The sequence below is a fragment of the Puma concolor genome, chromosome B1 (genome assembly GCF_028749965.1).
Source record: "Puma concolor isolate L17-30 chromosome B1, mPumCon1.1.hap2, whole genome shotgun sequence".
In the NCBI taxonomy this organism is placed as follows: domain Eukaryota; kingdom Metazoa; phylum Chordata; class Mammalia; order Carnivora; family Felidae; genus Puma; species Puma concolor.
The window spans coordinates 150,121,561-150,134,291 of record NC_141670.1 but is presented as its reverse complement, the minus strand read 5'-3'; the positions used below and the strand labels follow the sequence as shown (position 1 = coordinate 150,134,291).

The following is a 12,731-nucleotide window of genomic DNA, read 5'->3' as shown; positions in this document are numbered from 1 at the left end:
AAAAATAGAATGTATCAGTAAGGGACTCAGAACAAAGAAAACAGGGAATTTGCCGACATGCTTGCTCTAGGTTCCAATTTTAAAGGAAGGGGGAGTAAAAAAAGGCCTCATAATTTTCTTCTGGTTTGTTAAGCCAGCTCTGCAGGGAAGGAAAGGAGATCATAATTCAAGCCCAGAGCTCTTTTTATCTACCAGAATATTGCTGTGCGTGCCCTCGAAAGTGATAAGGATAAAGAACCCCAATACATTCCATTATTTTAGAGGCAAAACATCGGTAATTTGACCTCTCTAGATGAAAAGATAAAAACATTACCTGACCTAATTATAACGGTACAATGACCATTAAAAATGTGCATTCCTATTTTAACAGAGGCTTCTCAAGCATTATGAAACATTAGATTCTGTGTCCTCAGGCTATGGTTTTTTATGTTTTGGCTTTGTTTGTATTTTACCTTTGTTCTTGGTCTCAGCTATTATTTCTGGTCACTATAAGGGTTTCTAAAACTGGAAATAATCTCTCCATTCCTTCTGAATTTCTTATGATCTAAAAATGATAAAATGATGATGTTTATTTGAACTGTAACTTAAATTAGAATAAAAAGGAACTAAAAATATCTCTTGGAAGGACATGAGCTTTAGCACTATGTGCTGTCTGGGTGGCTTTGAAGAATTTTTTGCTTATTTCTGAGTTCTTGAATATGCTATAAATAGCTGCATTTAAAGATAATGACACTTAGGGTGCCTGGGTGGCTAAGTCAGTTAAGTGATTAAGCGTCTGACTTTAGCTCGGGTCATGATATCACGGCTCATGAGTTGGAGCCCCACATCGGGCCCTGCACTGACTGCTCAGAGCCTGGAGTCTGCTTCAGATTCTGTGTCTCCCTCTCTCTCTGCCCCTCCCCTGCTCACACTCTCTCAAAATTAAATAAACGCTAAAAAAGGTTTTTAAGAAATAAAGATAAATGACACTTGAACTAGTGAGGTATAAATCCACTGGATAAATATTATGCTACCCTTTGCTTGATCCCTTTAATTCTCTCACATCCTACATCTACTCTGTAAATTCTAAGGTTTACCTCGAAAAATATCCAGAGTCTAGCCATGTTTCACCCCTTTCACTGCTACTATTATGATCCAAGACACCACCATCTCTTGCCTGGATTACTGCAGTCTCTCCTAACTTGTCTCTGTGCTCCTGCCTTTGGCCCCTTTCAGTCTCTTGAACCTGGCCAGAATTGTCCCATTACAAGATCAGATCACACCCCTCCTCTGCTCAAAACCTCTCCCTGGTTTCCTACTTCACTTGGAGTAAAAGCCAAAGCCCTGACCGTGACCTATGAGATCCTACCTGATTTCATCTCTCACAACTCTGTCATTCAGCCCTCACTGGGCTCATTCACCAATCTTTACACACATCTGGAACATTCTGTCTGTGCACAGGCTGTTCCTCTGCCTAGAATGGACTTCTCCCTCATTTCTTTCTCATGTGGTCTCTTCACAATGAGTCCTTCCATGGCCACCCTACCTAAAGTTTCAACACACACTCCTAACAATTTCTATGCCCCTTTCCTGCTTAATTCTTTCTCCTTGGCACTTACCAGACTACACATGTTACCTATCCACCTTGTTTACTGACTCTCTCCCCCACTAGTAAGTGAGCTCCATGAGGGGGTTTTGTCAGATTTGGTCACTTTGGTACCTCAGTGCCAAGAACAGTGCCTGGTACACATTAGATGCTCAATTGTTGAATGCGTGAGCAATTTCAACCTCTCATTTAGGCTGCAATGAAATTCAAACATCCAGTTAATAATAATTCATTTTTTATGTTCAGCTCCTTTTCATTGAGAAATGTTAAATGTTTGGTACAATTTGGCTCCAGCTTCAGACAGATCAGCATTAAATCCAGATTGCCACTTACTAGCTGTGTGACTTTGGGCAAATTACTCAATCCCACTGAACTCAGTTTTTTTCATCTATAAAATGTTGACAATAATAGTATCTGCCTTATGGAGTTGTTATAAGTAAAAAATGAAATAAACGTCCAGGGCCTTGAACATAGAAAAGACTTAATAAATATAATCTATTCTTCTCATATACATTAGCTTTTTAATGTATGTATCCAAGTATAGGATTTTTACACCTTCGAGAACAAAAAAGATTCAAAAGCTAGGATAAAAGTTTTCATTTTCATGGTATCAGCCTTTGGCTATAAGTAACTTATATGCAAACAAAAAAAAAAAAGAAAGAAAGAAAAAAGAAAAAGAAAAGAAAAGGAGCTAATTTGCCTCACTGTTCCCCTAGGCAGTTATTACCTTATTCATTTTCTTAAAGGAAAAACCAAGGTTCAGTATGTTTGGCATCATGATCATATCACATCCTATCAATTGGATACATTTTTCACTAGATTCCTGAGTATCACTTAACTTCTGCCAATCTGCTTGTCTCTCACCTTCAATGCAACCAGTTAATTTCTTTTCATTGGTCATTCCTTCAATATGGAAAGGTCTTTCACCTTATTACTGTCAGTCTGTATTCTTTATCTGCAATCTTAGGGGTTTTTTAATGTTTATTTATTTTTGAGGGGGGGGAGGGGCAGAGAGAGAAGAAGACAGAGAAGCCCAAGCAGGCTCCCCACCATCAGTGCAGAGCCCCCAACACATGAACTATGGGATCATGACCTGAGCTGAAACCCAGAGTCAGACGCTTAACAGACTGAGCCACCCAGGTACCCCTGCAATCCTAGTTTTAAAGCTCACTTTCTGCAAGACTGCTTCTATAATTCTCTCCCATTCTAATAACCTCCTTATATGACATCCCTTTAACATTCATGTTACATCAATAATTTGCATTATTTGCATGCTTGCAATGTACCAGACACTGTTCATTTACTCCTATGTAGATTCCTTTATTGGAATTGCCCAAGACACACAGCTAGAGAATTATGAATCTCTATCCCAGCCTGACCATGCTGACCCCAGAGCCCACGTTGTTAGCAATTAAGCACTCTGTACCTTATCTTCTTTTACATGATAAGCCTTTTCATAATAAGGCTAATTCATGTGTCAGTGTCAAGTATGGTGTCTTTAACTAGACTATGACATTTTTGAGGAACAGGAGCTTGGGTATCTCTTTATTGTCATTAAATTTAATATGATATTCTGTTTGTAGTAAGCCTTTAATAAATCTTCTTCAACAAACTGAGCAACTGACTAGCACAGGATATGTTTCCTGACTTGCTTTCTAATTATATACACCAGAGACTTCTTCTGAGCAGGGGGAAAAATTGCCATTTCTACAGTAAAACTGACTCTGATGTCATCACATAAGGTCAATGTGTGAAGACCTGAAGTCATTCTGTATTAACTTGTGGTCAACTCTCCCATTCTTCCAAAAGTCCTTGTGAAGTGGGTTTATAATGGCTATCACCTGGCAGGTAATAATCCAGAAGAGAAACAAATGAAACATCATTTTCATATACAAAGCAAGCTGGTGTTACTTGGCAAGCTGCCAAGAACTGCTGTATCCGTTGCACATACTTCTGCTATAAACTCCCTTGTTTGCAAAGGATCAATGCAAATTTATTCACGGTCAGTCCAGGTATGTGACTTTGGAATCCACCATGCAGAGAAGGCAAAAGGGATAGAAACTGAGCTCAGTGTGATTCTACGTGTATACAAAGTATAACAGCAAGAAATCACTGTGAAATATAAAGCCTTTATATGAAAGACATCTTAACTTACCTATATTTTAATGTCTATCAAAAAAATTTACATCAAACATGGCAAGAAATTAATCTCTATGCTATATAAAGTGTTGTATAATAAATGGTCCTTGCACTGGGTGTTGTATGGAAGCCAATTTGACGATAAATTATGTTACAAAATTAAAAAAATAATTAAAGAAATAAATGTTTCTTGATATATAGAAACACAAGTTAATAAGAACATCAATTTCCTGTGGCTAATAAGCAAAAACATGAATACAAAAAGTGGAAATACGGTGGTAAATAAATAGGTGAGGAAAATATTTAAACTTGATCGTGATCAAAGAAATGTAAATTAAAACACCTCTGGGAACAGGGGGAGAGGTGCTGGGCGTGCAGGCCCAAGCCTGCCTCCAGGGCGCAGCCTCCGCACCACCACACCCCTTCTTGCCCTGGCCCTGGGGGCTGAGGGTAAGCGCTTCCTGAGGACGCTGCAAGCTCTGCTCTCCCCGCATAAATTGACAGACAGACATGAATGGATAACAACAGAAAAATGGTATCAGAACAGTGGGAATCAGCAATTTTGCACAGGAAGCTTTGGGAGAGGTTGTTTACTGTAGCCTGCCTGAAGCTGGGACCACACTGAACGAACAAGATGAGTGTGGTGCATTGGAATGTGTGAAAGCTGCTAGTGAACTCTATTCTCCTCCATCAGGAGAAGTAACTGAAATTAATGAAGTTCTTGAGGAAAATCCAGCACTTGTCAACAAATTTTGCTATCAAGATGTCTGACTGATCAAGATAACACTCAGTAATCCTTCAGAACTGGTGAGACACATGTAAAATCTATTGAGTAGTGAAAATGGAACCCCTAAATAAACTAGTATCAAACAACTTAATCTAGCGTAGTTGTTTTAAATTACTGGTGCATAGAGCATTTAAAATAGCAATTTTTAGCAGTACCAGTGGAAAAAGAAACTACTTGCAACAATGCTAATGAAAGGAAACACCCCTTAACTTATGATTAAGATAAACACAATATGCATCTTTTTTGCAACACCCTATGATTTTTAGGCTAGGCTCCAGTTACAATATTCAGAATCCTGAAATTGCCTGTGGTCAAAAACTAGTTATAAAAATTATGTAATTCAAAAAATAAAAAGAATAAAAATTTTGTAATTCAAGGATGACTTTTAAGCCTTAGGGAATATTGTAACTTGCTTACATCTAACCTTGAATTAGGGTCAAAATACTTAAATGACCAGTCCATTGGAAGTAACTGGCAGTGGAGAAAGGTTTGTTAGTTGTATAGTATCAGATAAAGAATGATACTATCTTAGCTGTGCAATATACTGTGCTTGCTGGTGCTATTTTTATATGGTGAAGCAACAGGAAGATAAATAGTTTAATAATAAAACATTCAACTTCTTTGTTAAAAAAAAGAAGGCACCAAGTTATCATCACAAGAAAAAAATGTAACTATGGTGACAGATATTAACTAAATTTCTCATGGTGATCATTTGCAATATATGCAAATGTCAAATCATTACATTGTATACCTGAAACTAATATAATGTCTCATGTCAATTATACTTCAATCAATAAAAATATAAAGCAAAAACAACAACAAAACCCACCACAAAACACTGTATTACACCTATTAAATGATGGGAAAATATTAATTAGGTGAACAAATTCTGACAAGTGAATTGCTATACATACGTTGCTGGTAGCATATCAACTTAGATAATCCAGCAATACTTATCAAGAGTCAAGGGGTGCCTGGGTGGCTCAGTTAGTTAAGCGGCAGACTTCAGCTCAGGTCATGATCTCACACCTCTATGGGTTCAAGCCCCGCATCAAGCTCTGTGTTGACAGCTCAGAGCCTGGAGCCTACTTCGGATTCTGTGTCTCCCTCTCTCTGTGCCTCCCCTACTCATGCTGTCTCTCTCTCTCTCTCTCTCTCTCTCAAAAATAAACATTAAAAATAAAATTTTTAAAAAGTCATACAATTATGCATGCTTTGAACAAGGAATCATATTCATGGTAAATTATACTAAGAAAATAATTCAAAATATAATTTTTTAAAATATTTACTAACCAAAATATCTATGGTGAAAAATTAGAAACAATGAAAGACCAAAAAATTAGAGTCTTGGAGCACCTGGGTGGCTCAGTCAGTTAAGCATGCGACTTCAGCTCAGGTCATGATCTTGTGGTTCATGAGTTCAAGCCCCACATGGGGCTCTGTGCTGACAGCTCAGAGCCTGGAGCCTGCTTCAGATTCTGTGTCTCTCTCTGCCCCTCCCCTGCTCACACTTACTCGCTCTCTCTCTCTCTCAAAAATAAACATTTTTTAAAAATCTTAAAAAAAAAATAAGAGTCTTGAGACACCTGGGTGGCTTAGTTGGTTAAGCATCTGACTCTTGATCTCAGCTCAGGTATTGATCTCAGGGTTATGAATTCAAGTCTGGGTTCTGTGCTAGGCATGAAGTTTACATGGAAAAAAATTAAAAAAATAAAAAGGAGTCTTGAGCATCAGTCTGAGGAGCTACTACTCACATAATTTAAAATATAAGATTTATCCCTGTAGCTAATTAATATTTATAGAGCCTAAAGCCTAATATAAAATTATACCTACACTATCATCATAACTATGCTGAATATGAATCTAACATGTGTAAGTACTGTCAGAGAAAAAAATGAAATCATTTGATAAGGTAGTAAAATCCTATCTAATATGTCTTTCTTTTTATTCATGTAATTATTACCATCACCATGTTATTTTTCTGGTTATTGCTCTTGATTATGAAACAAATAGAAGCCAATAAAAATACTAATTTCTGATATTGTCTGCAGTTTTCAAAATAACTTTCACTATATTATTAGAGGGAAAATAATTCAAATTTGATTCCAATGCTATAAGACTATATGGTAACAAGTATTAATAGATTTCACAAAAATTCATTTTCCATATTTTGTAAGATTAAAAATCAGACCTGGGAATGCAAGCTGGTGCAGCCACTCTGGAAAACAGTATGGAGGTTCCTCAAAAAACTAAAAATAGAACTACCCTACGACCCAGCAATTGCACTACTAGGCATTTATCCAAGGGATACAGGTATGCTCTTTTGAAGGGACACATGCACCCCAACGTTTATAGCAGCACCATCAACAATAGCCAAAGTATGGAAAGATCCCAAATGTCCATCGATGGATGAATGGATAAAGAAGATGTGGCATATATATATATATATATATATATATATATATATATATATACACACACACACACACAATGGAGTATTACGTGGCAATCAAAAAAGAATGAAATCTTGCCATTTGCAACTACGTGGATGGAACTGGAGGATATTATGCTAAGTGAAATTAGTCAGTCAGAGAAAGACAAAAATCATATGACTTCACTTATATGAGGATTTTAAGAGACAAAACAGATGAACATAAGGGAAGGGAAACAAAAATCATATAAACACAGGGAGGGGGACAAAACAGAAGAGACTCATAAATATGGAGAACAAACTGAGAGTTATGGGAGGGGGTGTGGGAAGGGATATGAGCTAAATGGGTCATGGGCACTAAGCAATCTACTCCTGAAATTATTGTTGCACTATATGCTAACTAATTTGTATGTAAATTTTAAAAAATAAAAAATTAAATTAAATTAAAAAAATCAGATATAAACATTATCCCAAACCAACATGATAATGGGCTCTACAAAACCTTAAATAATAACAGTCAATGTGGTGGCCTAGCAGTCAAGAATATGGTCTTTGGAGATTGACTCCCAAAGGACATTCTATCCTTTCTAAATCCCAGTCATCACAGTATTTATCTCATGATAAAATGAAGTGCATCATGAAGATGAACTAAGAAAAAATGTAAAGCACAGCATGTGGTACATGTTAAGTGGTCAATAAAATAACCTATTAATATTATATACAGTAGACATTAGTGTAAGATCCATGAAAATTTTATTATTCCTTTTATTATGCCAACATACAAAATCAACTTTAAAACGGCCTTCCTTGACATGACCATACTTTCCACTCTTCTTCCATTCCAGCTTAATGCATGACACCCCATCAGATTCTTTCCCTGGAAAACTTAATACTTACCAATTGATTCAGTCATCAGCTACTGATTGGGCATTTTGACAAATAGCCTTCCCTCAAGGCTCAGCATGAACCTATCCTCCTCATACCTGACCCCAAAGCCTCAAAGGATTTCTCCAACCTCAAAAAGTTTAGAGCATTCTTCTTTCAGCAGTTTCCCAACCTCACAACTATTGACATCTCAGGCTGGATACTTGTTTTTGTGAGGGGCTTTCCTGTACATTTTAGGATGTTTAGCAGCATCTCTGGTCTCTACTCACTAGATGCCACTAACAAATTCCACCCCCCCTTCCCTGCCAGCAAACTGTAACCACCAGAAGTAGCCTCTTGTCCCCCAGACATGTTCCGTGTTGGGGCAAAATCATCCCTAATTGAGAATCACTGTTCTATAGCATTATTATTTTAGCAGTTAATCCATGTGGGACCATCCTTTTTGATATTATATAGGCTTTTTAATTAAATTATTGTTGGTTTGCTATATGTCTCATTAACGATTTTTGTGTATTTCTCTTGAGTTATTTGCTGATAAATTTCTGACAAGTAGGTGTACTGTATTATACTCCTTTGTATCTAGCAATGATTGATTGATCAATGTCATCTACTATTGAATGACTCATTCATTCTGGCATGGTGCATAAGAGCAAGATGCCTGTGTCTAAATTCTGGTCCCACCACTCACTAACTGTCATTTTGGGTAATTTAGTTCACCTCTCTGTAGATCAGTTTTCTCTTTGTATAAAAAGGGGAGAATAGTATCTTCTTCAAAAAGTCATTTGGAGGATTAAATAAATTAATATATGTAGAACACTAAAATAATGCCTGCCCACAGTAAATACTATCCAAATATTACCCATTATAATGTGAATATAACGTCAAAGGATACAACTTAGTGGAATGAGTGATTTCTGTTCCCGCAGGAATATTTTATGTGTTTGAAAAAATATGATAATCTATCCAAAAAATTAGAAGATCATGTGCAAAGTAAAACGTGAAGATCTATAACAAGCAATTTGTCACAATGTAGTGTATGAATGGTTGTCGAATGACTGACAAATATTTGGAGTCAGAGAAGAGAACATCACAGTGGAGTGGAATGGTGGGGGAAAGAGTCACCAAAGAGGTAAAAATGGACTGGAACTTTGAAAACAAGCTGTGAAGAGATAAGAAAAGAGTTTAGGCGGAGAGAAAGGTTCAATAAAAGCCTCAAGAAGAGACAAACCATGGAACATTCTGGAGAGACTGAGTAAACAAGTCTGGCTGGAGTCGAAGGTTGAAAGGGACCATGTGTGAGAACAAAGCAAAAATTAAAGTCCATGTTTTGTCCCATGCAATCAACATGCTCATTAGCAATTAAAATCATAAGAATGATACATTTTAGTTCGTTGTTATAACTAACATAACTGCCTTTGGTGGCTAGAATAGTCACAGCCAAGGCCCATAGTCCAATATGAAGTAGATATGCACCATAGATTTCTTTATTTCAACAAGAACAATAACTCATGATCACTGAATATTTTCTGCATACCAAATAGTGTGCTGAGCACTTAATATTCATTAATATGCTTAACTTAAATACATTAAATTAAATTAATGCCATCCTATGGTAGACCACATTTCACAGATTAAATAATTATACAAAAATACTGTATATATTCAAGTTGAGTGGCTCACCCAGTATCACATGATTAATGTCATGGCAGGGTTTTCAAAAGCTGTGATCCAGCTACTGTACTGACATTTTCCACAGGATCTTCTTTATCTAGCTTTTTCTTTATAAGTTTTTCTGTACATGTCCCCTCATGTATCTCAGATCTTCTGCCATTCTGAGCTTTTTTATTTTTGCTATACTCCGGACACAGCATTTTTTTTAATTTGTTACTCTCATTTTTTTTAGGTAAAGGTATGGTCTTGATCAACATGACATAGTAGCCATCAGCTGTAGTAGTTCCTTAATGTCTATCATCACTGCTACACACTGATATGCTCAGGCTAATTTACAGATTTTTGTAATTAAATTCCTTTTAATTAGGATGTATTAGGATTATGTTTGCTAACTTTCCCAGTAACATAAGTCAAAAATAGAAAGCTGTTGACTTGGGGCGGCTGGGTGACTCTGTCGGTTAAGGGTCCGACTTTGGCTCAGGTCATGATCTCGCGGTCCATGAATTTGAGCCCTGCATGTCAGCTGTGCTGACAGCTCAGAGCCTGGAGCCTGCTTCTGATTCTGATTCCCTCTCTCTCTGCCCGCCCCCCTCCACTCTCATTCTGTCTCTCTCTTCTGTCTCAAAAATAAACATTAAAAGATTTTTTAAAAAAGCTGTTGACCAGATGCAAAATGTTTACTTCAACTGATTACAACAATCATGATTACTATCCCAATGTACAGTCTTGCATAAAATGGGAGATGAAATTGGAAAGGTGAATGGACATGTTAATTTGACTGTCTAGTTATAGAGGGTGAAATTTACATTATAGCTTTAGGGGTCCTTGAAAAGTTTTTGAGCGGAGCTGTGAAATGTTGAAACCAATATTTTAGGAAGATAAATTGACGTGGGTATGCAGGAAAGTGGAGGAGAAAGAAACTAACGCAAACATCTGGAAGACAGTAATCCAGGACTGAGTGTGAAGGTCATTTTTAAAGGGTAGAAGCAACATCATTTATAGTATATTAAGTATTTGGCTTAAGAGAAAGGCAGAATATATGAATTCTATGAAAACATCATAATTAGCCTATCATGATCATGCTCATAAACTGTAAAAGACATATTCACACACATCCCATTTTCCTGGTTAACAGTCAACTAGGAAGCTTAATCCCATGGATTCAGCATCAATTTCTATGCAAACAAAATGCCTTCCATCAAGTCCCTTCTCTACCCTCTTTGGAACTCATACACCTAACTGCCACTGCTCCTCTTTTTTAACGCACACACACACACATACACACACACACACACACACACACACACACACACACACACACACACACAGTGTCTCTGTGGTGTTTCATGTAGCCTCTCCCACTCAAAGAACAAATCACCCACTTACTGAACACCCACTATATGGCAGCCGCTGTATCTTTATCATCTCACCAAATCTTCAAAACAAACCTATGGTCGTAAATAATCATCTTTATATAACAAAGGAAGGAACTAGGGCTCAGAGAGATTAGAGGACTTGATCAAGCACCAGAGCTGGAATAGAGACAAATGGGAAAGGTAGGGTCAAAAATAATACTTTTTTTGCAAAAACATTTTATTATTTACAAAACATATTTACATTCCTTATTTCTTTACATCCTAAAAATAATTCTGTTATCAATAGGAAATGGGTTTTATCAGGAACAATTTCTTGGATATCATTATTTGAAGATGTTAAGCCTACACTTAGGTATGAAGACATCTTTTCTCCAAAATACCAGCTTCCTCGGTGTTCCCTGTAATTGGTAAGATCCCTATTCCCCTAAAGAGTATACTGACTCATCCCTTCTTAGGAAACCAATCTTAAATTCTTACCCCTACCACATCTGAAATCACACCTTTGGAAAGATAAGGAGGGGCAGAGAAATAACAAAAGCAGTTAAAGTCCAATCCACATCCAAGACATCTTTATCTGTTCCTGGAGAAAAACTCATCCATGTTGACATTAGCCTTTTAAGTGACACAGATATGACTAACCTGGCTTGGTACTGAATGCCTGAAAATAAGTCTATCTAAAGATTGAGATAAGGGTGCCTGAGTGGCTCACTCTGCTAAGCATCTGACTTCAACTCAGGTCATGATCTCACAGTTCATGAGTTTGACCCCTGCATCAGGCTCTCTGCTGTCAGTACAGAGTCCACTTTAGATCCTGTGCTCCTCTCTCTCAATCTCTCTCTCTCTCTCTCTCTCTCTCTCCCCCCTTCCTCCTCTCTCTCTCTCTCTCAAAAATAAATAAGCATCTTTTTAATCTTAAAAAAAAAATAAAATAAAGAGTGAAATGAAACTAGTGCCCATTGACCTGATTGGTTCACGGAGAATGTTTTGACTTATGTCCCTCTTTCCCCAAAGCACATGCACCAAAGGTTTACCTGAAGTGATTCTCTCAGAGGGTCCAATTAAAATTTCTTAACAAAAGCTTGGCTAACTCTAGTCTATTATCTTCAGATAAAAAACTATCTAGGAAATTCTGAGGAAAACATTATAATGTACTCATTATCCATCTAATATTTTCATTTTCTCTTTCAATCTCAGAACATTATGTTATGTTTCCTTCTAGAGTGTTGGGGTAAGGGAGGGAAGATACATTTACTATAACAAGTATGAGGGTGAAAATCTTGAGAATGTTGGCACTGGGTCACTAGCTTTATCTGCAGATAAAAACCTGAACAAAATAGATAATGGTTAATTTTGCACCTATTTTACATATATTTCCTTCAGCTCACCAAAATGATTGTCTTCAGAGCTTATGTCCATTATTCCTTTACTGTCCTCCCTGCAATTGAGTTCTCTGAATAAATACAAGGGTTGGTTTACAATTAAAAATAATGAGACTCTACTGGGCCAATGTCCTTGCATGCAATAAAAGGGTGTGGGCTAAATTACAGGAGCAGAGTTTGGTTTTTTTCCCCATTTTGCTTCACTTTGATTGGTGGATTGGCGCTTTAAATAAAGGTTTCTGGTCTTCCCTGAATGAGAGATACAGAGCGAGTCCTAGGCACAGACCAGAAAAAATTTTAATCTTCTTTTCTTAGAACTGTCTTGGTTGGCATCACCAGGCCCTGAGAACACAGTGCATGTCAACATTGAAGGTAAAATGTGATTTTATGATTTCCATGTGATTCCTATAAGTTCTTTTTTCCTATCTCCAAGTAGCTTTTATACAGAGGATTTTTGTTTGTCACCAGAAGCTGAATA

The 12,731-nt window shown here is 37.0% G+C and overlaps 1 protein-coding gene across 1 annotated transcript in view; it reads left to right on the top strand.

Moving 5' to 3' along the window:
- AMBN (ameloblastin) overlaps positions 1-12,731 on the top strand; it is a 39,852-nt gene that overhangs the window by 14,406 nt on the left and 12,715 nt on the right. The window contains exons 3-5 of the mRNA XM_025922142.2: positions 4,295-4,489; positions 8,861-8,956; positions 9,731-9,736. Coding sequence (XP_025777927.2) covers positions 4,295-4,489; positions 8,861-8,956; positions 9,731-9,736 — 297 coding nt within the window. The remainder of the gene's footprint in view (positions 1-4,294; positions 4,490-8,860; positions 8,957-9,730; positions 9,737-12,731) is intronic.